The sequence below is a fragment of the Adelges cooleyi genome, unplaced genomic scaffold (assembly GCF_023614345.1).
Source record: "Adelges cooleyi isolate 19-005CV unplaced genomic scaffold, UGA_ACOO_1.1 ACOO_flye_CR_arks_rails_tigmint_CR_PRNA_23, whole genome shotgun sequence".
Lineage (NCBI taxonomy): Eukaryota > Metazoa > Arthropoda > Insecta > Hemiptera > Adelgidae > Adelges > Adelges cooleyi.
In genome coordinates this window covers 14,013,545-14,040,041 of record NW_026095893.1, presented here as the reverse complement: position 1 = coordinate 14,040,041, position 26,497 = coordinate 14,013,545, and the positions used below count along the sequence as shown (strand labels likewise).

Genomic DNA, 26,497 nt, shown 5'->3' with positions numbered 1-26,497 from the left:
CAGTTATAATTATTTTTCAGAAAGTTATTGTTAGGTATCCTTTTGTTAAACATGTCAACTTTATAAGCTTTTGATCATTTAGAGAAACTTTGATGTGCGGTTCCTGGTCATTAACCCATTAGCGCCATATGGCAACATCCAATTTTTTCCACCAAATCCTATTCCAGGAGAAAAAATCCCTGATCGTACATATTGGACTTTAGTCTGGTCTAACACTATAATTTTTAGGTATCAGTGAATATAAAGAAAGTATTAAAAGATAAATATCAATACTACATATATATAACTAAAAAAACAAATATGTTGACTTGACACTTTATTAAGCCTATCATATAAATATTTACTACTAAAAAAGAAAAGTGTTTGGGAGACTTTCCAGCCAGCCACAACCGTAGTGTTTCCTGGGTAATGCAAAAAGACTTAAGTATTTAATTTTGATCAGGGACTCAATTTTTAAGATTACATATTTTAGACGGGACTTAATTTACCACTTTGTTTTTTTATAGATTTCACTCGATTTATCAAATCTGAATTGAGAATCATTCTACCACCCCTGATAAAGCACCGATCCTTAAATTTTAAGGTTTAAAATTAGTAATTTATAAACAAATTTTATTATTTTTTATTATACTATTCGTTAATGTCTGAGATGAATAACTACTAGACTTGTACCTATTTTTAACGGATATTACAAAAATAAAAAAATCGTTTTCTTTTCTTTGGTGTGATACGCTTATATATTAATGTTTTAATAATTAAAAAAAAGAAAAAATCAAAATTATTCAATGGTACTATTTACAAACCAACTTATATTTAACGTAATGGAAACATATGCACAAAACATATTGTTAGAGTAATAATTTTCATATGGCTTAGTCATCGTCCAGGCGTTTTCGACAATTGGATTTTTTGAATTTAGTTTTTTTAAACGATATAGACTCATTTTTGCCCTCGATCGGTGCAGTTAAACTGCCCACCACTTTCTCTTTGAACGTGTGCTCTTTTTCTTTGACGTTGGGTACTTTGATTGCTATGAACTCCTGTTCGGGTAGCTGAAGATCGATCACTGGCGGTGGCCTGAAATACAATGGAATACAAGCTATCAATAATAACGAGATTCGTGTAAACTGACAATGCCCACATTTAATATTTAAAAGCCTGCATAACACAACAACAAGGCATCGCTTGCTGGGAGAGATATAATATGATTTTGAAAAATAATATATTCGACCATAAGCGCGATAATGGACTCTTAAAAAAAAAAACTTTATCAAGATGTTTGGATAATAATATTATTATGTTAACTAATTCTAAAACTGATCTATTATAAAACCACATAAGTCAATTCTTATAATTGTAATAATATATTAGCTACCTAAATTCTTTAATAAAACCAAGTTTGCCCCACATAAAGTTAGACAGTCAGATTTGAACAGCTCGACGAAGAACAAAAATCGCCACTACCCACGTCACTTACAAATTATTAAAAATTATAAAATATAAACAGGTATTTAATGTATAATGTATCTTTTAGAAGGAAATATCGCTTAATTTGTTTCTTTAAAATGTATTCACTTAATACAGCTAAACTCGTGATTATTTAATATTTCACTAATTGCTTCATGAAGGTTATGGATAAGAATGAATTGTTCTTGAACTTTTCTGCTATACTCTTTATTATTATTTATGTTATAAATTCCACAGTCACATATTTTTCACACAATACTCGTTTAAGCAGCAATGCGGAGCTGAAAAGGTATTTTCAATTAGGTTTCTAATGCGAAAAACAAAACTTTTAAGTTAAATCTTATATTGTTGGTGTTTTTATTTGTCAGAAGTCTCTCGTTGTAATATTTTCTTGGTTAAAAATGAGACAGAAGTGCATAACATAAAAACAGCATACGGATCAAAGTAATAAATATTATTATTTTTTTATTGTATTAGGCTTCACAATCATTATCGTTAGGAAAAACCGTCCAACAAATTGCAACAATTTACATAATATCGAACATTTCCAAAGCCTTTTTTTTTGTCAAGGGTTACATACAAACTTTTTTTAGTATTTCAATCCCTATAATAAAAACAAATAGGTATCTCTTTACCTTTTGGATCTATAAAAAGCAACGAGTCACAGTAATAATTGTCATAATAATAGATAAAATAAATAGAAGACAAATAAAAAAAAATTGTAAGTACAACTGGGTTAGGTTGACCGTTGTTGATAATGTTATGTACTCAAAACAAGTACAAGTGCATATTGTCGTTTACTTTTATGATATACTTAGTTTAAAATTCAAGAATATTCTTTTAATATAGATATATATTTATTTTATACATATTTAACAAAAATAAGCATAAAATGTTTCAAAAACAATGCCATAAAGTATTTGATGGCTTATTTGTATTTTGTTATACTCTATTTTTTTAAGTATGTAATTTCTTGTGCAAAATTCTCAGTTTTCTTTATAGTATAAAATGCCAATAAAACTATCCACAAAACATGTAAGTTTCGTGACACGGGTAAATAATATATTTTTGAGTTTTAGAACATAACTACTGAACTACTTATCATAAAATCGAATCTTACCCATCTACTTTAAAAGTATATAAATGTATAATATAATACAAGCAATTTACAATACAGATCCATTTCGGGCGAACTAAACGCTCTCTTTTTATGTTCGAAACTGGTTATCGATTAGGAATTAATATCCTCTTTAGTGGATACTATTTATGTAACAAAACACTTTTTATTTCGAGAGTTCTTTAAATGAACACACACACGAAATTGGTAAAACAGATGTACAACTTACAAGCTATCAATGTCCAAGACTAAGAAAAAATGCAATTGTCATGTAGACCACCCTGTATAAGACCACACAACGGCCATTGTAGGTTAGGGGACACAACGCGGTAGTCTGTTAAATGGAAAAGCGATGTGTACAACATTTAACGGCCGTCAACTCATTTCCAAAAAAAGTTATTAAAACGAATCAACCCGACAAATGAAGATATATTACTTTGTCCACGATTTCGCGAGGCTAAACTCTGTATTAAAATTGTTTTTCCTGACCTGCTATCATGTTGATCCAAGTCTACAAGGGCGAGTATTTAGAAAACGATTTAATAGCATGACAACTTCAGAGGCTCATACAAAGGATCAGCTGACATCCCTATAAATATTAATGGTCAGTGGTGGCTGCGGCGGCGGCGGTGGCGTAAGTATTCTGAATAATTAATAGTGAACACATCGCAAGGGTCATGCTAGCTTCTAAAACTTGGAGAGAGAATTTCGTGTGGATAATGTTCTCTCGAAATGTATCTTTCGGAGAAGAATAATAAACATTACATTTGTTTTATAAAATAAGTAGTAAATACAAGGCAGTACTTTTTTGGCACCCTTCTGTCATAGTATTTTTAACTCATTCGTTTTTGAGAGATTTTAGACTATCATTTATTACGGACACGTAGCATGCATAAAAAATGTCCTATAATATATGGCTCGGCTTGTCTATTTTGTCATGTCAATTATTTAATTTAAATAAACCATTAAAATTCCCAATTTTTTTAAAAATAAATAAAACAATTAAAGTTTTAAAAAAAGTTGATTGTAATATAGAATATTTAACTATAAATCATAAATTTATACAGCACATCTTAAATCTAATTTATAGCTATTTTTAGTAAATCCTAGTACTACTCTTATAATTGTCATCACCTTGTGAGTGTTATCTCCTTAAAGGTGTTTTTTCTCTAAAATCATCACGAACCGAATAAAACATATTCGTATTATTGAATGATGATTACGTTTAAAAAAAATATTTAAAATTACAGCGAAAGATGCTGTGTTAGTAAAAGAAAAAAAAAGAAACAACCTAAAAAAGATTCCTAGTTACTGAACTAATAATTATACATTAGAGTTCAAGCTTAAATTAAATTAATATGCTGTAAAAAATTGCCTTTACCGAGCTCAGTAATAAGAAGAGGCACCCCCCTATTGAAAATGTCTTAACCTAACGGCTAACGTCCTTTAAAAAAAGTAGCATAGTTGTCTGATAAAAGAATTTCTAGCAAACGTGTCAACAAAATTTAAAATGAAATCATATTAATTTTATAATTTTGTTACTGGGATAAAATTATAACTTGAAATGAAAAAGAGAAACACAATTTGCAATTAGCCAGTTGATATGAACGGAAATGATCGAAATACAGTATAATTCAAGAATTATGTTTAAGACAATTTTTTTTTTTTAAGTACGTGGTCGGTATATAATATGTGTTTGACACGTCTCACGAAAAATTAGAGTGCGCTACAGCGAAATTTACTTTAGTTTGAAGTACAACAGAGAGTTTTGGACTTTCTTGTTGCGTGCCAAATTCAAACCAAAACTTTGTTCGGTTTTCATAAATAACAATCGCCACCGCCACCATTACAAACCTACTGCAAACAACAAACAGTTGCGGAAAACTTCGAAGTATAAACCGTATTATAATAGCCTGTAGGTACCGTTTGACCCGCCCGTTGTGCCGATCCGAAAAAGTGCTCCAAATAAAGTTTGTTCGGCATATTTAGTGATATCTCGGCTAATCGCTTACCACCCCGATAAATATCCACCCCTCGCAGCTATTAGGCAAACCCGGCGAAACGGAATAATTGTCGAACGCGTGTACGTGGCCCGAATGACGGCAAAGCAATCGTTCGGAAATTACCTAAACCACCGATTCTTTCAGTTTCTTCATTCGAACGCAGTATATTATGGCGATCAAACCGACGACAATAAAGCCAAGTCCGTATATATTTACACCAACACCACGTCTCTCAAAATATCCGACTTTTATGTAACCCATTTACCTACTTTCGAACACGACTACCAAATTATTGTTTTTGCACATTCTTAAAAGCAACAGTTATCATCACCACGAAGGTACATGTTAAGAGGACGCCACACCGGCCATTTCTAAGGAGTAAAGTATAGGCAAATTTCGAAAAATCTTAGTTTAGAGTTTGAACCATAATGTATACTTATTAATACAGTAATGAGGATACTTTGTTGATTGCCATTTTTTTTTTCAGACTATCACAGTCATTTCTACAGGATAAAACACAATTTAGTTAAGGAATGAAATTCATACATATTATTTATGACAAAATTATCCGTGTTCTATCATCCGTATTTTTTCGATATACCTAATACAACCAACGCTATATTATTTTTAAAAAAGTCCTTTCTTAATTAATGAATTATTTATTAACTGGTTGAAATATTAAAAAAAGGGCGATGGTAGAACACAGACAATGTTGTTGTCTATAATATGTAAAAATTTGGTTTCTTAGTTTTGATTATAGCCTCTGTAAAATTAATCCGCGCAAGGCGGGTTTTTTGAAGAAAATAACGGATGCGTGACGTCCTCTTAAGCTAAACATGCCTTGAAGGCCAAACGTTGCCGCCGTGAGATGGTTTGTTGACGGGTTCACTGCCCGGAACGGTTAGCGACAAACACACTGATGAAGAAAATAAAAATTTCAAAAATCTGCAGTCAAACAATTTAATTGTACAAAAGACGGTAGAATTTTAAGACCTTGGAATGTTAGCATTGTATCGGATAACTGGAAACAACGTATTTGCATAGAATGTGATTATATTATTTTAAATACCTTTTTATAAACGCACATTTTTCGTATCGCGGCAATAAAAAAACCCTAAACGTTAGCATTAATCTATCCCTCTTGCTGTTTCTTTCTTTTTTTCTCTTTTTTTCTATCAAGAGTTGAATGAGAATTTAATAGAACTACCCATCATATTTTATATGATTTGTAAAACTTAAAAATATATTATTATTTCTGAGTCTGTTAAGTTAATTTATCTTGTGTTTTTATTTGGTTTAAAGAGGTATATTGTTTGTATGCACTAACATAATTTAGCTCTATATATTACTACTTTTATTTTAGTCGATGCGGAGCAATTTTAATCATTCGTTATTTTGACTTAAACCACATTGTAACCATTAGGAATCTATAGGTTAGTGGTTAATATTTTAAAGATCAAACATATCTACTTACTTAGGCTGTTCAACCGTTCGCCACGTCCCTATGCGAGTAGTCTCCGCCATAAACGGTTCGAATTCACCTCGAACAGGTTCTGCTGGTTCTTCCGTTTCTTCATCGTCACCACCAACTCCAACCGCGTCATTTTCGCCATTTGGTTTTTTCTTTTTAGCTTTAGGACCTGCCTGAGCTTTTTTTTTTGAAGCCGCCTTATCTTTTTTTTGCTGTTCATCAGCTTCCTGTTCGGCTACGCTCAGAAAACCTTCGGCCGGCGGTTCCCAAACAGATTCTATACAACGAAATAACGTTAATTTAATTTATGACATTTTCTAAGTAAAATTCGTGGATAAACAGATTATATGTTTTAAAATTGCTGTTATACATCTAATAGTATATTTTATAAAGGAAAACGAAGATTACTTTGAAACAAGTAATAATTAGAATCACTATTTTGTACTGTTTATTCGTGTGCTACCTAAACAATGACGAATTCAAATACAAAGGCGTTGTAAAAATGTAAAGTAGGAACAAATCGCACATCACTGGTAACCAATAACCCATATTATTTGTATTTATGTTCTATTTTGTGCAGGTATTGGTGGGTTGTAAGATTTTAAAAGAACTAGAATAAATTGGGATCAATATAATGTTTATACCTCCGGTTTCTGTGTTCCAGTAATACATCATCGAGCCGTCTTCCGTCCTGGACTCGTGCCACACAAATTTAGGTTTAGGAGGCGCCACCGTTTTGATAGAAACTGGCATGGACGGATTAGTTTTTGAATAGCTGATGTTTACGTGTCCACTAGGTTGAGTAGCTATGTACGGGGTGGGCCGTATGATTATCCCGCGCTCCTTTATCAAAACTTGTGAAGAATAATCCGGATTGTTTTGGATATCGTTGTAATACGCTTTCATCGCACCCTGTAAATATGTTTAAAGATTATTATTCGTGTACATAGTTAAATCGTTGGCAAATAAAACCTACGCGCGGATGAAAACAATTATTAATAATACGCTCTCCGAGAAAGTTTGAATAAACTATTCGACTTAAAAAATATTGAAAAGGCAGAACGACGATCTGTTCCGATTACCGCCTTCGACGGGGATTACGAGGTAATATAAAAGAAAGAAATTTCAGGTGACCAGTAGTGGTTTAATGGCTGAGCTAGAAGTCCTTTACGACCAATGCGAAGGAGTTAAAAGTGTTTCAGAAGTAATTGCCGTTTCGGAAAAGTTTCAAACAAATATTCCAATAGCCAACAAAATGTCTCGCAGCTCCAGTGACTGTTGCAGGAAATAAGCGTTCTTTCAGCAAATTAAAGATAGAGAAAAATTATTTAAGGACCACACAAAGTGATTCGCGTTTGAATGATTTGCTGCTACTATTCTCGGAAAAGGACATGGTTGATGGCATTAAGCTTTAAGAATTGAAATTAAATAACTTTTTCTATATTGCATTTTATTATAAATAAGTATGTTACAGAACTCAGAAAAAAATGTTAATTAATAAAAATAAAAACATTTACTTATTTATGCATGCATATATTTTTTGGACAGTAGGCCAAATGGACTTAGCTGCCCCCCTAAACAAATTACTTCACTACGCCCCTGGTGACCACACCAAGTTTATCTAGAAAACGTATACATTCAAGATTTTATTTAAAACAAGAAAGTTTTGTGAGAATGAATGTTAATTTCGATAAGAACTTGACAATTAAGATTATCATGCATGATATTGGAAACAAAAGACTTTCCAACTCGGGCACTCTTTTATTAGACGAACAATGAGGTATTGCTATAATAAATGATAAAAAAACCATCTCCAAACCTGTTCCATTCGTTTCATATCCATATCCATTTTTTGTTCTTCTTTTCTTTCAATCGCGCTGTTTTTCTTGATGTCCACCAGCTTTTTGGCAACGCTGGTTTGATGACGTTTTCCATTTTCGTGAAACTGGATACTCTGTTAATTCATAGATATGTGTATAGTTTTTGGTTCTCAATTCAAATTTACTATTTTATATCAGTTTTTAACGTGTTATACTCACAGGCTTATTATCGGCTATCCAACATTTGCAGAAGTCGCAATATTTCTTACCCGTCGATTTCCAAAATTCCGTCCTGCAACAAGTCAATAAAATTCATAAGTTCATAGTTAATTAAATTTAAAACGTTTTATTCAGTATAAAATAGAAATAACTCGATGAAAACCCCACAAGAGGGCCCTGAGACGATCTAATAGCAATGCGACATTTATTATGAAGAACTCAATGAAAATTTAACAAAGGTAACCTAGCTAAAAATCTACTGTAGTACAATAGTATAGTTTAGTATATAGTAGACAAATATTTGATATTATACATTAAAATTAAAAATAATGTAATATGTAAGTTGAGATCTTGTTTAACAGAGAATCACATTTAATTCGATAGCCAGACACAAATTGAAACTACATTTTTCATTGTCAATATGATTCGGAAATTTTCATATTTATTAGTTTAGTATTCGTTTTTAAATCGCCGTTAGATTTCATAAACTTTAATGAACGTCAATCTAATACAAAAGCTATTTGAAAAACTTCTTGAAAATTAAAAAATATTTCTTGTACTACTTTTCTGTAAATGAGAACTTTATACATTTAACAAAAATACGTCGAAAGTTTTCTCACGTCACTGGGACTTCTCGAGAATTTCTGATCAATATCCTTTTATACTCCTTACAAATGTGCCTATTGGAAACTGTCTGTTACATATCATATGCATCATAAAATGATTATGTAGGCGTGGTTCTTTGTTCAAAAAAATATATTTAAAAATTGTTTTTAACAAATGTTTATTATTCCAAAAACATAATAACTAAACATATGTGTAAATAAAATATAATTATTAAATAAAATTATATTTTTCAATTATGAGGCTTTGTACTTAAAATTAAAATGCGTTGTTAATTTGATCGTTTTGTATAGACTGAAGTCATTAGGGCTCTGTTATATTTTCTAGTTCCACATATTGTGAATCAATTTAATCAACTTGTATATAATAAAATAATTCTTTTCTAACACTTAACCATCATAAAATTAAATCATAAAACGTCAGCCGATGTCAAATTTTCATGAAATGTCGTTTAGTTATTTTTATATTTACTGATTTACTTAGCTCTTTCAATATAACCAATTAAAATACAAATAAACAATTACAAGAAAAGATCATTATGTAAATTTACAGGAAATACAGTTAAGATGTACCTAAAATAATTTTGAATATTTAATTTGAAACTCTGATTGTACTTCAGGTGGTTCGCTGAAATAATTGTTTATTGCAGACATAAATCAGGTACATCTTATGTATGTTTCCGGGTATCTTTATAGTAAAATCCTCAAACATTTTATATTAATTTGAAATTTTATTATTTTGCTATGTATTGCCATTTCCATAAGCAAACAAACTTGTTGATTTAAAACAGCAGTTTTCGATTTTGATGCGCAAACATCAAACATTTAGGAAATTCAATGAATTATTAATACATTTTTTTAACTTCAAAATCATAAATTTAAACATATTTCGGGCAATAAGAAGTATTTTTTTTTTTTTGCAGTTTACTGTAAAAATATTTCAACAATTAATTCACTTAGCCCAAAAAATGTCACATAATGAAAATAATAAATTAGCATAGTGAATACTTATAATAATAGCAACAATTTCAAAAAATTTCAAGACAAATACAATTATACTATATTTTTCTTCAATAGGAGAAAATTTAATAATTTCAAATCATATGAAGCCAAATAAATTAAATTTCGTTATTAAATCTGATAAACTTGACACTCGACGAAGTTCCTCTCTCACCATCTTAATACGATTGCGTTTGAATATCATAAGTGACACATATTTTATACTTAATGGTTGCTTTTTTTTTATTTTTTTTTTTTTTATTGGACGTGACACATGCTATAAAATCCCAAACAATAAAAATAATCCCAAAAAAATATTCGTAAGGACTAAGGAGACATTAAAGTACAAAATATTTACCCATTTTTTCATCAACGGTATTTTTCTAATAAATCTGAGAACCTTAAAGTTTTTATTCTAATGGATTATTCTGAATCCATATTGTGGATGTACGATAAATAGTAATGATAAAATATACTACAGGGTCACTAGGTAATATTGACTGTCAAATAGTATTTAAAAACTATAGTTATTCGGTATTTTGTTAAACAAATATTTTTTCCAAAAATAAACTAAAAATGTTTACATGTTTTTTTACACAGCAATTTTAAATTTAATCTTTGTCGATTTAAAAAATATTGGTTTCTTAATGAATTTTATAACGATGGTCAGATCTTTAACAGCTTTATCGATAAATACTGAATTAAATTCCATCGCTATTATCCTTTTATTTTATAGAATAAAAAGTAAAGATTGGAAGATTTTAAGTTAAACAATATTTTTTCTTCTTGCATAGATTTTTGTATAGTATTATTACAATTATGTCTTTACTTTCTCTGTTTTTCCCAACATTTTCTTTCAACTACCTATTACTTATACTAAAAATATTACAAATGCCTTTTATTCAACCGTGTCTTTTCTAAGTGTACAAATAATAATAAAACTCGTATAAGCTAGTTTTATATTTCTGTAAGATAAACTGTAAAAACTTAATAAGATTTAATATGAACCTTTATAGTTTATACCTCCATCAAGACTAAATATATATTTCTTGGAAATAATATTAAATGTCGTAAAAAAAACCCAAACTGATTTACAAATTATTAATTTTATCATCTGTTGTAATCGATTAACATTGCATACAGTCAACCATAGATGCAGTTCTAATATTGTATATACGGGTAAAAGTAAAAAACAACATCCGGGAACAATCAATAAAATAGCATTTGTGTATATTATATTTTGTTGGCATTGCCAATAGGACATTTAGCTTCGACAGGGCCTAATAGTGATGCAGTACGGTCTCCGATTTAAATCAAGAATCTAATCTTAAATACTGGTGGCGATTGGCAGTCTTCGAGATTTGCATTTTGTAACCGTTCCAAAAAACTTTATAGGCGAATATTAATAGAACATTAAATACACCATCGACCGTGATGATGATTGTTGACGGAGAAAGCAGAGAATAATAAAATAAAACTGTGTGTCCCTGCAACTAAAGCCAACCGAATATAAAATGTTTGTGCTTCCCGGATTATAATGTAAACGGTTAGTAATTCGAACAGCAATTAAGATTTATAGCTGCTGTTTTACAGTGACTTCCATTAGCCTAGCCGAGTTTATATGTAACGTTATAACGTATTATTATATCCACACACAGACAGAAGGATTTTAACTAGGTACCCTCGCAGAGACCATAAAATTCCGTTGAATAAGTTTTAATCCGTATCCTTCTCCGGGGCATGTCTTAACGGTAACTAATATGCTTACGAGTTCGCCTAAATGTTCTCTACCGGGGTAAATCTGGAGGGAAGTATCTATATTTTGGTGCTGCTTTGAGGGCGAAAGCTGAGGAGGAGATCATCCGCAGGGAGTTGTTTTGCTAGTCGCCATTTCGCCAAGTATTAGTAACGCATGTAACTTGTTTTCAAAACGCAAGTACTAACTTTGAAAGCATTTAGGATTTAATCTGACTTTCGACGAACAACCTGCTGGGAGTGAAGAAAACTACTGAAACTAGGTACCTTACAGGAACACAAAACACAAAAAATAAGTTATTTTAGTTTGAAAATATATTCAATTCTAATAAAAATGGTATAGGTTTCACGTGTCTGTTTAGTGCTCAAATTATTCAACGATCTAAAAGGAATTGAAAAAAGCTGCGTGACGTCATTGGGCCCGTCTATTCGTAATTGTCTATCTTACACATGTGAAAGTTTTGCTCACTCCACAAGATAATTTACCTACCTTTAGATTATATTTTTGAATTTTCGTTATAAATATTTTATGTGTTTTTTGCACCGAGGACGACAGTGAAACTAGACTTTTAATAGAGTGTTTAGTTGTTTTGAAATATTAAAAATACTAAAAGAGTTGTTTCGTTGAAAAACGGCGGCACACAACGGTTCAACACGCACTCAATTTTACGAAATTTACATTATTTATGTTTATGTAATATAAAATAACTAGATTGTGTATTCAATTTTAAGTCACGCTATTGTTTTAAGCAGTTAAATCATAGGCGGCCGTCGACTTGTAGGCTCTATGAAGTCAAACAGTAGATAACTTTTCAAACATCAGTATCTCGTTGATAACAATTTTTTTGACAATTTTCATTGTTTTTATTATAATAAGAAAACCATTAAAAAAAAATAAATTTTAGCATTGTGATCTTCTTTAAATCTGGTCTTTGCATAAAAAAGGGGTCCACTCTCCGCTCTTTGGCCACGGTGGAGAAAAATCAGCAGAGTAGTTCTAGCGTATATATGTTTACATCCTGGATTCTTATAAACAAACTTTTGATTTTTAATGCCAATTTGTTGAACATCTATAAACTTGGTTTCATTCCATTATTTTTTATTTTTCCAAAATTGTAACTAAAATACTTATTTGTTGAATTTTACACTAGCTGAAAACCTAACTATGACGGAATTTTTTACTGGGTTTCTTACTGACGATTTTCTTGAAGTACATGTAGTATGTTATCAATGGAAGGTATTTCCAATTAACAACTATGAAGATTTCTAACTGATTTTAAGGATGACTAAAGGCATTTTGTTCTATGTGTATGCGTGCGATTTGTAACCAGACTGTTTTGGTCCTATAGGCGAATGAGTCAATTAACCATGAGTTCGAGAAGCGATGGCTGCTGTGTATAAATATGAAGGAATCAGTACCAAGCGGTTAAAACGGTATCATCATGGGTCCAAACAAAAGAAAACCCCTATTGGAAAAGCAAATGTTGTAAATATTGTTTTAGATTCGGCATCGAAACAAAAATAAATACTCTGTTTGATGTTACAAATGCTATGCAAATAAAATTAATTTTAAAACGTCCACAATGGGAAATCGTAGTAAATTAACTCGAGATTCGACATGCAGCTGTTTCTCAGGGTAATAATAATATTAAATATAACGTATAAAAACTCCAAAGTTTTTAAAAATCATTACTACACTTTATGCTTCATTTTGAACATAATGTATTATAAATTATAATAAGACACGCATGTGCATATAGACGCATCTTAATAAAAATCTATTAAAAAAAAAAAACTAAAATTATAGTTTTGTTAAGTACGATTCTTAAGGAATTGGCGTCGGTATAAGCCAGACGAAATCAATTGGATTACATCGGACAAATCACAAATGTAACCCGAAGCCATTACGGTTATACAAACATCATCTAGGATTTAAAATGAAATACCGTTGAAAAGTTGTTTATCGATAATACAAAAACATAAACTGATATTATTAAGTATTATAGTGGCGTCAATAACGAGGCACCTCACGTGAATTGACTTTTTTGGCAACTGTTTATCGATGCATTTTATTTAAAGACTCTAATAACGACCAGCGCACATTAAAATGGTATGACTGCGCACAATTATTCTTCTCATCTTTAGATGTGTATTTGATTCCCATTTCCATAATCGCGGTAACACGGCGTATACTCACTGTATGCTAATTATGGGCCGTCCAAATCTTTCCTATTTAATCTATATTATATAATGAGATACATATTTTTTACAAATTATTCTTTGTAAAAATAAATTTTCAAAAAAATAATACAGCAACGTATTAACGCTTTATTTAATTAAATATTTATCTTCAGATAGTTTTTTTTCTATTTTATAATACTCTATTACTATACTATATTCTTCATTGTACTTTTTTTGTGTAGCTTGTGCCTAGTTGGCACAATTTCGGAGCACAATAGAATGGTAGTCTCTTTCTGTCTGAGTTAAGTTCTGCCGAAAAAACGTTGTTTAGCTTTTTTTTTTTAACAAACCACTAAATTTTTGTCCAATTCTAGAAAACATATTTAATTTTGTAAAAAAGAGCAAATAAAATCTGTATTACTTTGAAGAAAAAAAATAATTTTTTACAGACTTGGAAGGTATTTGATTAGAAAAGTATTCATAGCCCAAATAAGAACCATTCTAATATATTAATGGTGATGTTACTGTAAAATTTAAATTAAAACCTTTTATTTTTTGTACCTAAATAAACTTTGTTTAAATGATAAGTACTAATTACGCACCCGTTCATTGTTAAGCTTATACATTTAAAATATTCCTTTTATGACTTAACCCGCTTGAACTTTATTCATTTGAAAGGATGAATAATAAAGTATACACAAAACAAATGAACCGAAACGTGTAATAATAAACGATACGAAAACAATTAAAAGGTTTCGTCGAATTTTGATGGTAGAGTTACTGGAAGTTTTATCGCATCTGGACTTTGTGGTTATTTAAATGAGATTAAACTAAAATCGTCGTGTACACGCAGCCTAACAACTTACAACACTAGGTAGGGAATCCGAAAATGCGTCCAATGCTTCCTGTTTTGTCTGCTTCTATGGTATACAAAGGCATGAGTAGACACATATCTTACTATATAATATATAGTTTAACTTATAACTAATAATTATTAATGGACGAGGTAGGTAAGAGCAGATAACTACAAATCACGAACAAATTATAAATTCTCATAATATACTATTAGGTACTATGACTATGATTAACTGCATCATAAAATTATTTTGATAATGCAAATTCAAAAGCATTAACAGTAAAAAGACAACATTTTAATGATTGGCCGTAGTGGCGAATTTAATTTGAACTGAGAACAAACAATATCTAATTTATTGTCAAAGAATTGTAGATTACTATCTATAAAAGGTGTCACGTGAATTCAAACCCGGAGGAATGGCAGTGGTTCTCCCTTAATATTTTAACACAAATAAAAAGCGTATACGTGTCATAGATCTTAACTGTCACTACTAGTTACAGCTCTACACAAAAAACTGTGTTACATTACGTGCAAAATGAAGTATTTCCTAGTCTGTACTGACACCGTCTTTCATTGATCAGCGAGTACTTTTACTTTGCACTTCACTACACACTAAGTCAATTATATTTTGTCATTCTAGTTGACTAAGTACCTGGGTGACAGTTTCCAGTTTCTACTCTCCTTTAGTAACCACATTAACAAAATATCAAACCACAATCAACCTGCCATCAAAGTATCAGCAAATATTTTACTTCTCAATCTTTTCGTAATTACAAATTACAATTTTTGAAGTTTGAAGAAGTTAAACAAATTATTATAATTAAATGATTAATTATTTCGGCATTCGAGTTCTATATATTGGCTATTGCTAAGATTATAATTTTTTATGTTTGTTGCTGTTTTTGTTCTATTAAATACACGATCAGCCATTATCGGCAAGTTCAATAAAGAGCGTATTTTTCCATTGCTCGTTGAAATTCAGTAATCAACAATAATTTTCAGTTGGTTTCGGTGTATTGTTCACAAAACTTAGTGATCAATTCCGCAACATGCATTTGAAAAACGAATTCATATGATATATTTTCAAAAAACGAATACAAGATGTTCCATGACATTACTTGTGTAACAGCGAGCATTTTTCTTACTTTAGCTGTCAACGTTTGTACCTATAATACATCTTTTTCGGCCGATAAACAAATCAGATGGACAAATATTGTAAATCGATCTTGTATAATGCGTGTTTCATAAATAATGCAATTCGAGTGAAAACCTTTATAAAAGTTGTTAGAAAACCGAGATCACATATTATGACACAACATTGTGATAGAGGATTTCCAAAAAATAATAAACAAACGATTGAAAACGGCACACTATTGAAATAATAATTTTTATCATTCTGGAAAGTTTATGACAAAATTTATTACTATTTACTATACGTAGTGAAGAACCAAAAAAAAAAAAATGTAATTTTAAGAAAGAACAAAATAACAATGGGAAATCGGGTCAAGTGTTCATAAGGAGCATCCTCAACAGCCAGCGGTTACACAGAAATGTTATTTTTCATTCATTTATCTAATACCGTTGTCTTGTCATTGACCATTGTATACTCTATTGTAACAATATTATCCGCGTGCTTCTCAACCAAACGTCATAGCAATACTTTTTTTGTACTTGACAAGATGCTCATCAAAATCAGAACAAACAACAGGCGGACTCGAATAAAATAAAATAATTTGATTTTGGAGAACAATACGTACATTGTGTAGTATATTATTATATTCGATAATTAAATTTATAACAATATAACTATATAATATATAATAATATCATAAGTAAAAACGAATAAACACATTATTTTGAATAATATTAATCAATACAATAACATATCTGTCATTAGAGTTTATTCTACTTAGATACTACACGTGACGATAATTAATTATTCAAAACCCATAATAATAATATAGAAACAACAAAAAGTGTGGTTACAATATAAAGAATAATAATATAATATTTAAGAAATATAACGATATAGTTTTGGATGATTTATTTTAATATGTTGATTGGAAAGTGGAAACTACAAACGATTGACTTTTCAATTCTAAAGTATATCACAATAGATTTAATATATTGATAATTTAAAATACACCAGCAATTTGAATTTGAATGTACAGGTGTAAGCGCTCAGACAATGCGTACAGTATCTAAGCGACTACAGCAAAAACTGTGGAATATAGAAAATACCAAAACATCTGACTCTAAAACTAAGTTAACTAGATTACAGAATTATATACTTCGCCGAAGACCAAAGATGACATATTATTCATAATTAATGTATTATAAAAAATGTTGGTAACATTGTACAAAATAATTGTCTTTTTATTTAGTTTTATTAACAATAGTGTAGTTAATAAACAATAAAATTATGTTTCTAGTTATTAAACTATACTCGAGTGAGAATTTAATAGGCAATATGTGATTATCATTAAGTCGTTTTGGACCCTAAGTAAATTAACTATAAAACTAAACCACGTTAACAATTAAAATCAATTAACATAACACACACAATATAATTATTGCATACTTAATAAATTCAACAGACATTAAATTGGTGTTATAATTACTATGGCAATACTAGTTATAGTAAATGGACTTTGAAAAATACATTTTAAGAATAGCCAATAGGGATTTACCCAATACAATAAAATACCTAGAGATAAACATTAATCATTGTTTATACTATTATATAAATTAACTAAGGGATATATTCAACATGTTACTGGTTTCAATACATTAAAAAATTATACATAGGAACACATGTGAAAAAACTAGGTCAATGGTGTGTGTGCGACAAAATAGAAACGACTGTTGTATTTGTTTTCACTCTTATTTATTTTCACCAGCAGATTTTGTTCATTCAATTAACACATTGCAAGTTTTACTGTGGGACAATACGTCAACAGGAAAAATATAAATTGAATGGAGTTTACAAAAACAGTTTTGTTTCAAACAAATAGTAGTTAGGTGATATACTCTGATATAACATGTATATAGTGACAAATAGTAAAAAAAAACGGTCAACCAAAAAAAAAAGAGAATTTATGGAAAAATGGATTGATGGTTGAACATAAAACTTAATTTTTGGTCATTAATTTGCATATAAATTTAAATATATAAAATCATAGTTTTGAGTATTAGCAATAAATTGAATATGAGCTGTGCGCAAAGTGTACTATTTAGTAATAGTCGCATTATTAATTTAGTACTACTTATATTATTCACTGTATATAACCTGACAGTAATTTTGAGGATTAATATCACAAGTGTTGACACTAAATTATGATTTTATACTTAGTAGGGACTAGACAGGTAACTGAGGTATTTGTTTTAAAAGCCAATAGGTGATACAAAAAACCAACTAAATTAATATTTTGACTAATGTTGAGAAATATTAGTAAAAAATTAATAAAAACTATATAATATTGTTAAGAAACTATTCAAACTAAGCGACACCCTGTTTAAATAATTTTTTATAGTAGAATATTTTCTATTTAAATAAGGAACTCTTTTTTTATGTTTTACAAATAATAGGAAATAGACTCGTATTTATGTACAATAAATGAAACTAGGTAGTTAGTAACATTTACTTATCAAGGTACCCTAATATTTCAATTAACAATTAATAAATGTATACAAAATTAATAGGTAAGGCTATAGCTACAGTTTGGAAATAAATAATTTAGAACAATACAATAATCGAAGAATACTTTGATACAGCCACGTGGTAAGGATTCATAAAGAATATTAACTTATATTATATGACATAAACTAAGTATATCCTAACTAATTAACTAAAATTTAGTAAGTTTTGAGATATAGAAAAAAATATACTATAGTTAAGGAATTTTAATTTTATAAATAAATGTATTAAAAATTTAACTTGGAATCTAAAGAAACAAAACAATTTCTTATAGTTTTAATAATTACCTAATATAAATAAAAAATAGATTAAGAAGTCATTATGTTTGCCGCAGATAATAGATATACATTTTGAGGAGGCAGTTATTGAAAAAATAAATTGTGCACCAAAAATGTATTACTGAAATTGGCAATCGATAATTTTAGTCTGTTTGGTAATACATATTAATAATGGGTAATGTGAGTCAGTATCATACATAGAGTTATATGAAACCTGTTTAGAATGACAGTCCCATACTATGGTATTGTAATTTTGCTGTACAACACAGTGTAACTCTTCCTGTTGTGCCATTTCAATAAACTCGTACAGTGTATTCCCACGTTTTGGAGCTGCAACCAACGCGATACCACCAAAAGCTAACATCGATGATATAGTATGCACCAAATCATCACGCGCCTCGTCAAAGAACAGACAGTCGGCCGCCAACACCACATCGTAATGACAAATGTTTGCGGGCTTTTGGTGCCATTTCAATACCTAATCAGTGAATGTAGCCATTAATTCAAGGCAAAAAGTGTACCTAAGCATCATAATATGCTGAGTTTACTCTAGTCAGGAATATTTATTAATGAAGATTCTGGTAGGTCATGCTGATGGTTTATGAGTAATAAGTACAAAAATATATTAATCTACTATATACATTGCAAGATTACACATGGTGGTTTTTAAATAAAGATGAAACAAACTTGGAAAATTATTATAATGAAGGTATTGTTAATAGAAAAATTGTACATTAAAAAAATATTTTTAAACTAGTTATAATAACAAACCAAGAAATGTTTGTACAAAAATCATAAATATTAAAAAAAATAATAATACGCATGCACTAACAACTCAATAAACAAGTTGAAGACATCATGTGCATCGAAGAAATGTGTTCAAATTACATAAATGCATGTAATCGTAACTAACCGAACATGAAACTTTTGTTGTGAACACATTTTTCTCAAGTATCCGTTCGACGTTGTATACTGAATTCGGATTTCCATCAGTCAAGTGAACATCACGACAATGACCGTACAACGCTGCCATAATTCCTGCCAAACAACTCATACCACCGCCCAGCTCTAATACAGTCTTATTTTGAAATAAACTCAAATTTGATAAAACATAGTAAGCTAATATCTCTTCAGATGGCCATATTCTGACATTGCCCGTATTATTGAAGCCCATGAGTTCCTCGGGGGTAACATTTATAGGAGACCGGCAAATGTTAGCTGAGAATTGATCGCCTTGAATACACACAGAATATTTGTACCATCCTGCATGAATACATTCGATAGTAAAGAGGCCATAGCTTATGTTTGGTGTAGAAATGCAGTCTTGATTTTTTTTACTGACTGTATTTGCCAGTAATTTCCATCTATTACGGGCACGTTCTTTAGTGTTCATTATTATTCAACATGTATTTTATATCATTTTTGTATTAAATTTTAATTGTTATTCAACTAGAAATATCACAGAAATTGTCCTGGAAACAGGAAAATCAAATCAGTTATGATAAATATTCCAACAAGTATTCCAGGTATTTGTTTTATCTACTTATAACTGAAAAGTATACTGGACATAAGACGTTGCCCAATATGTACGTATAATCTCTTTTAAACGTATATTTATTTTATTTAATATTTTAAATAGCAGATTTGAAATAAAATTAATTATACATTATAACAATATTTTAGTATGTAAATGAGAAACCATCCTACTTAGTTTTATTTATTCATAAAATTAACAAAGAAAATATATAATTAAATAGTTAAAATAGTTATTCCTTTATATAGAATTATTAAGGCAGATTATAAGCAAAACAATATTAAAAGTTATACCTATAACTTATAATGCGTCACAGATTTAATATTTGTACATATTTCTAATTAACAATATTTCTCAACCAGTCAAAATATTCATTATATACACCTATAAAGCATATTAGGTATAGTATTATACTAATACCTATAATATAATTTAAACTTTTTTTGCCAGCCAATGAAACTAATTAGTATTGTAAAGAAAAAGTTCTCTAATCAGTTAAGCTTTTTTTTTAAATTATAAACTATCACTTAAGAATAAAAGGCACTTAAAATTCTAAGAATACATGGTTTTTCTAATTCCTATGCACTTATAAATCCGTCCTCATGTAAAATAAAATAAAATCTTTACATAAAATATTTGTTTGTTTTCTACTGGTCATATAATTAAATATGTAGTTTTGGTAATATTTAAACACAGGTCATTCAATTTGGAGAATTTAGACGATAAAAACATATTTTTTATATTATACTACAATAGAGTAAAAGTCAAAACTAAAATTTAAATAATATTGATTTGAAAAATAGGTACTTACATTTTTTGGTGTCACTAATGTTTGCTTGGCAACGGTTAAAATATACAATCGTTCCCCATAATAAACTAAAGAAAAATCAACTTTGGTCGGAAACGTTCTAAAACGTTAGGAAATTACCAAGTACCAACACTTAACAGTTAACACTAAAATCTAAATAACAACGTATGTCTTATTACCATTGCCAATAATAATTGTCATTAATACTTGCACGCTGCAGCAGCTGCAAGTTGCAGACTGCAGTTACTATGAATATGAGCAAATTAAAAAAAAGGAGGGGCACCTTATTGATATCTCTAATTGTGTGAAACCGCCGAACTTTCAGTACTGCCAACCGATGTTTTAAAACACAATTTGACGAAGTTAATTCAGAAAAACCATTTTTTTACATAATATTTTAAGTAAGAAAAAAATATATTTCATAAATATGGAATATCGGAACAATAATATAATTAATATAGTTTTATAACTTTGGTTTAAATATGGTTTTCTTTAAATTATTTTTCAGTAAAAAAAATTAAATTATTATTATTAATTCAAAATTTGATATGATTCGTTATCAGCATTCAGTAGATAACCTTTATCAATATCATTTAGCTATCACTTGTAAAATTGAAGATCCTTGCGGCTTGCGGTGCTTTATAAAAAGGCAAAGTACTCATAGGTAGTACCCGATATTTTATTTTAACATATTTAAGTCTAATTTTAATTAACATTTCAAAAGGCCTTCAACCAATATCGGCCGATAATGCGCCTATATCGTCGAATATGTGGTTATGCCACCGCTGCGGTCAAACAAGAAGCGCATTATCAAGTACCAACGGCTGCACGTTCCACCAAAACTAATCCAGTTAGTAGATACTAGCACAATAATAATATTTTAAATTTGCTTATTGAATAAATTATTTTTTGCTTAGATTGATCACGATCAAAATGACTCCTCTAAGTTTTATACAATCGAATCCAAAGTGGTCAATAACTTGTTTCAAACTGGAGGTCTTCCAAAACCTTTTGTTGAGATGACTAAAGTATTTGCGGAAACTTCTCTAATGATCAGAAAACCAGCATTGGAAGTGATCAACAACCTAAAATTGGCTAATTATGAAAAACCAGCAGTCCGCTATTTATTATGTATCCTTTTAACTGTGAAAAGAATTAATCATCAATTTACATTTTTTTTTTGCAACTTAAAATACAAAATTTCCTTAGCAAAACATTATACAGATGGCCAAACCGGAAGCGGAAAATCTCTTAGCCTTGCACATATTCTTCACTATGCTCATAATTCAAAATTCATATTGTTTCATATTCCCTATGGTAAATTGATATTTTTAAACAGCTATAAAGAGTGAAATTATTGGCATATTTATATTTTTTAACTAATAGGACCAACGTAAATTATGACTACTTACACTTAAGAAGATGTTAAACCCCCTGTTTATTGAGACTCTTCTTTTAGTAGTTAATTATTTTGTCCCACTATCAAGGCATCATTAACAACAGCTTTATTGATTTTATCTATATATATAGCTACTATATATATTTTATGAAAAGAATATTTGATTCCCTTCAAATATCTTTTTCTTTGTTTTCATCGAAGGATTTTACTTTAAAACCATAATAGAACAAATAAAACTTGATTTTTATGCTATAAATCCGCTTTTAACGTTCTCTTAACTTTTGAGCGCTCGCATGTTAGAGAACACCTGACAGTCCCTCCAGGTTGACTTCACGTATTGAGATGTAGCACGTTTTTTTTTTTAAAGGGTTTAAATGCCAATCACGCAAACTCTCAAAAGTTAATATAAATTGTCATTTATATAATATTTTACATAAGTATAATATTTATCTTTGGTATTATTAAATTATTTTGGCGATAAATTATAAGTGCAAACAGTTAAGAGCTTAATTCTTAAAACGGGGCTTAGAACTAGTCGGCTCTGATATGTTCACTGCACTACAACATTTACATACTTTGCAGGTTATTTTGAAAACTAAATTTTAGATGTTTGATGCTTATGTATCATTAAAAACAACATTACAAGCTAATAAGTCAATTTTTAATTATTTTTTGTACAAAAGTGAAATACATACATATTTTTTTAATTAATTGTAATTAAAAGCCAATTTAATCTATTCTCATGCAACAGATATAATTTTAAGTGTTTTTTATTACTTCATAATATATATATATATTTTTTTAGGGCATAAAAAAACTTATTTTACTTCTATAAATATTCTATGAGAATATTAAATATAAAATAATATGATATATTTTTCATCACAAATACATTTTGAACCGAATAACAAACAATTTTACCACAACATTTCTTATAGTTAATTTATTCAGTGAGTTTTTAATTTTATACATTTTTAAGTTAAACATTCGGTCATTTTGTAATTTTTTTTCCCCCATTTCGTATCGTATAATTGTTATGTAATTCGGTATCACAAAAAAATGTATTTTTCTTTTTAATGTATTGTGTTTATTATAGTACCAATTTGGCTTAAATATGGACGTAAAGAAGTTACCTGGTCTTCAACAAAAGAAGGGTTTGCTAACATGCCGCTAATAGCAGCACAATGGCTAAAACATTTCTTACATCAAAATAAAGACCTATTAAATGATCTAAACGTAAGTTATTATTTAGTTTAATTGTGTAACATACACTCCTATATATGTCGAACATTGATATAAATAAAACATTATTTTTGTCTTCAAGCTCACAACCAGTCAAGAATATGTATGGAGTATACGAGAGTCCACACCAAATGGAAGCACATTGCAAGACTTAATCACTCATGGAATCAATCGAGCTAAATATGCATGCGATGTTATGGATATTCTATTAAATGAATTGAAAATGCATTGTACAAATAACAAGTATGATATTAGACTATATGTTTTATTATTAATTTAATACAACAATAGTAAAAAAAAATTGTGTAATATTTTAATATAAACTTTTTAATAAGTTTTAACTTTAAAAATCAATTTTGTGTGGGGAAACAAATTGGTTAATAAATAAATGATATTCAAATGTACTTATCATGAATAGACACTACATCTAATTCTTGAAGTAATTTATAATAAATAATTTGCCTTGTATTTATTCAATGAATAGTAACACAGCCAAAATAAAAAGTTTTGGTAGTGTGAATTTCTGAGGCAAAATGTATATTTTTTTAAAGGATTTGTTAATTTAACATTTTAGATATGTTATAAGAATAATATATTGTTCAAACAATTATATTTTAAAATTCTTAAAATACCCATTTTATTGTTTCTATCTAATATTTAATACTGTTCAAAATGTACATTATTCACTTGAATTTTCAATAAAAAATAGTATTTTCTTATTATTATTTATTAAAGTTTAAAACTCGCTGGTAATTATCAATTCACCTAAGCAGTTAAGTAGAGTTCAATGCCTATTACAATAGCGGTAAAATTAGGATTTTTCTTGAAAACATTGAAAAAATTGAAATAAAAAGTTTTTAAACAATGTATAAAAAAATTAAAAACTGATTTTCTTTATGAATGAATTTAGGTATTAAAGTATAAAATAAACATTCATTCATAACTTTCTAGATAAGTGAAACAGTAAAAGGCAAAATTCATTTTTTAGAAAAAAAAATGTTTAATAACAATTAAAAATTTAAAAAAAATGTCTTGACAAATTTAATACATTATGTTTTAAAAGCTTTATACTTCAAATTAAAAGGTTTTAATTATTTAAGTAACACTCATCATACTTATCTTTTGTGATGTACACGTCTTTCATCTATGTATTAAACACATCTACATTTTACAACAACCACGACATTAATATTTGTGTAATGATAATGTTTCCGTCGATTGCAAAATAAGCTTAATCCTAATATAATGTTTCTACTGTTAAAAAAGACGTGTGCTATCTTGTTGCTTAAAACATTTAAAATAAATTTAAACTATGCTTGTGCGCCATAGTGTGTAATAACTTTAAAGCCGATTTTATATTAAATTATTCTAATTTAACACAGGTGTAAAATGTTGGTGGCAATAGATGGTTTCAATGCCTTCTTCAATGAAAAGACTGACCTAAAAACAGAAGATCGAGTCAAAGTCACTCCACAACAAACTACAATGGTCCAGGCAGGATTATCGGCTGTAAAAAGCGATTGGGTAAATTATTATTTTTCCATTTCACGCTATAAACGCTATTCTTTATATTATTATTAATGTAAAATAATACCTTATACTGAATATTTTATTTTTAGAACAATGGTGCAATTGTTATGGTTACATCTCCTAGAGCTGCATTAAACACTAAAAGAGAGTCTCACCTACCGTTATACCTCATTGGACGTCAAGTAAGCTAGTGTAACTAGGCAACATTAATTCTGTAGATCATATGCACAAAATATATATTTTTTTCTAATTGCCTTTTATTATTTTCCAAGGGATTTCAAATAATAGACCCGTTCATACCAATTTTGGTTCCTGAATTAGACAAAATTGAATTCAACAACATGCTAGATTATTACGAAGAAAAAAGATGGCTACAGAAAACGGGAGGCAGAAATGAATTAGAGTTTCTTACTTCTAGGCTACCGGCTGATATAATGTTTCGTTGCGCTCCGCTATAATATTTCTTGTTTTTGGGTACTTCTTATTTAGAGTAGAACTTTTGTATTTAAATATATGTTTGTCAGTGTTATTAAATATACTTACAAATAAAAAAGAAAAGAAAAGAATTTACTTATTTTCTTTTTTGTGTTTTCAGTGTTCATTAATAATTCACATAAAATTAATTAAAGGTCTTAATTATTAAAAACACTGATACAAAACTGTGAATGGCATAGTTTGTACTGTATTGGTTTAGATGTTATATTGTTGGTACATATTATTCTAAAGATAAATAAATTTGCCTTTTGAAATTTGGATAACTAGACACAAGTTAAGGAGGCAATTTCTTTTAACTACCTAATTTTGAAAATAAACAAATAATCACAATTTTAGAATTTGTTTGTAAGGAAATAAATAAATAGTCAATCGACACTAAATGTTTACTGTATTCTAAGGAAGAATATTTGTATTATTTAATAGAGGTATTGGAGCTTAATGAATGCTACGAAAAGTTGAATGCAAAGTTATTAAAATTAAATTGTCGGTTGTAATAAAAAACTACGATTTGCTGAGTCACACTAATAAAACGAGACTCGTATTGATGTCACTAATAATTGTTATTTGTTTTTATTTAATTGGGTTAGAAATTTGATTTATGCTATTTAGTGTTAACATTAAATGGATGGCATTTATCAGACTATCAAAACAGTTTTTAAATAGGACTATAGACAGAATATATTTTACAATGGAAAATGTTATGCAAAATATAAATTAAGTTTATGAAAATTTAGATTTAAAATAATTTAGAAATAAATTTATTTTTTTTCAACTCGACTTAACGGACTAAATCAGTTAATTGTTGTTACTTGTTGCCGTAATAAAAAGGGCTACTCTTCAGAGTATTCAATAGTAAATAAAATAAAAAATTTGTTTTATCTACGAACTACAGTTATTATACGATATTAAAATAAGTGCATTTTAGTTTTGATTTATTATATAATTAATTGATAATAGGAGAAAATTAAAGTTAGTTTTATTTTAACGGCTTTAAAACAAAATT

General features: G+C 28.9%; 2 protein-coding genes across 4 annotated transcripts; one reads left to right on the top strand and one right to left on the bottom strand.

Moving 5' to 3' along the window:
- Positions 1-778: 778 nt before the first annotated feature.
- LOC126835440 (calmodulin-lysine N-methyltransferase-like) lies at positions 779-21,073 on the bottom strand. Of its 2 annotated transcripts, XM_050568022.1 has the most exons (6): positions 20,832-21,073; positions 8,098-8,170; positions 7,878-8,012; positions 6,703-6,970; positions 6,062-6,335; positions 779-1,077 (listed from the first exon to the last, which is right to left on the bottom strand). In XM_050568022.1, coding segments are annotated over exons 1-6 (957 nt in total). In that variant the 5' UTR covers positions 20,834-21,073; the 3' UTR covers positions 779-872. The 2 variants fall into 2 exon arrangements, with proteins under 2 accessions (XP_050423979.1, XP_050423980.1); XM_050568023.1 differs by lacking the exons at positions 779-1,077; positions 6,062-6,335; positions 6,703-6,970; positions 7,878-8,012; positions 8,098-8,170 and adding exons at positions 16,414-18,964; positions 19,400-19,958.
- Positions 21,074-21,405: 332 nt separating this feature from the next.
- On the top strand, positions 21,406-25,543 carry LOC126835470 (28S ribosomal protein S29, mitochondrial). 2 transcript variants are annotated; one of them, XM_050568088.1, is made up of 9 exons: positions 21,406-21,492; positions 21,553-21,678; positions 21,746-21,959; positions 22,053-22,145; positions 23,324-23,463; positions 23,552-23,712; positions 24,852-24,993; positions 25,089-25,181; positions 25,272-25,543. In XM_050568088.1, the coding sequence occupies exons 2-9, from the start codon at positions 21,577-21,579 to the stop codon at positions 25,455-25,457; spliced, it is 1,131 nt and encodes a 376-aa protein (XP_050424045.1). In that variant the 5' UTR covers positions 21,406-21,492; positions 21,553-21,576; the 3' UTR covers positions 25,458-25,543. The 2 variants fall into 2 exon arrangements, with proteins under 2 accessions (XP_050424045.1, XP_050424044.1); XM_050568087.1 differs by having other exon boundaries at positions 21,430-21,678.
- Positions 25,544-26,497: the final 954 nt, after the last annotated feature.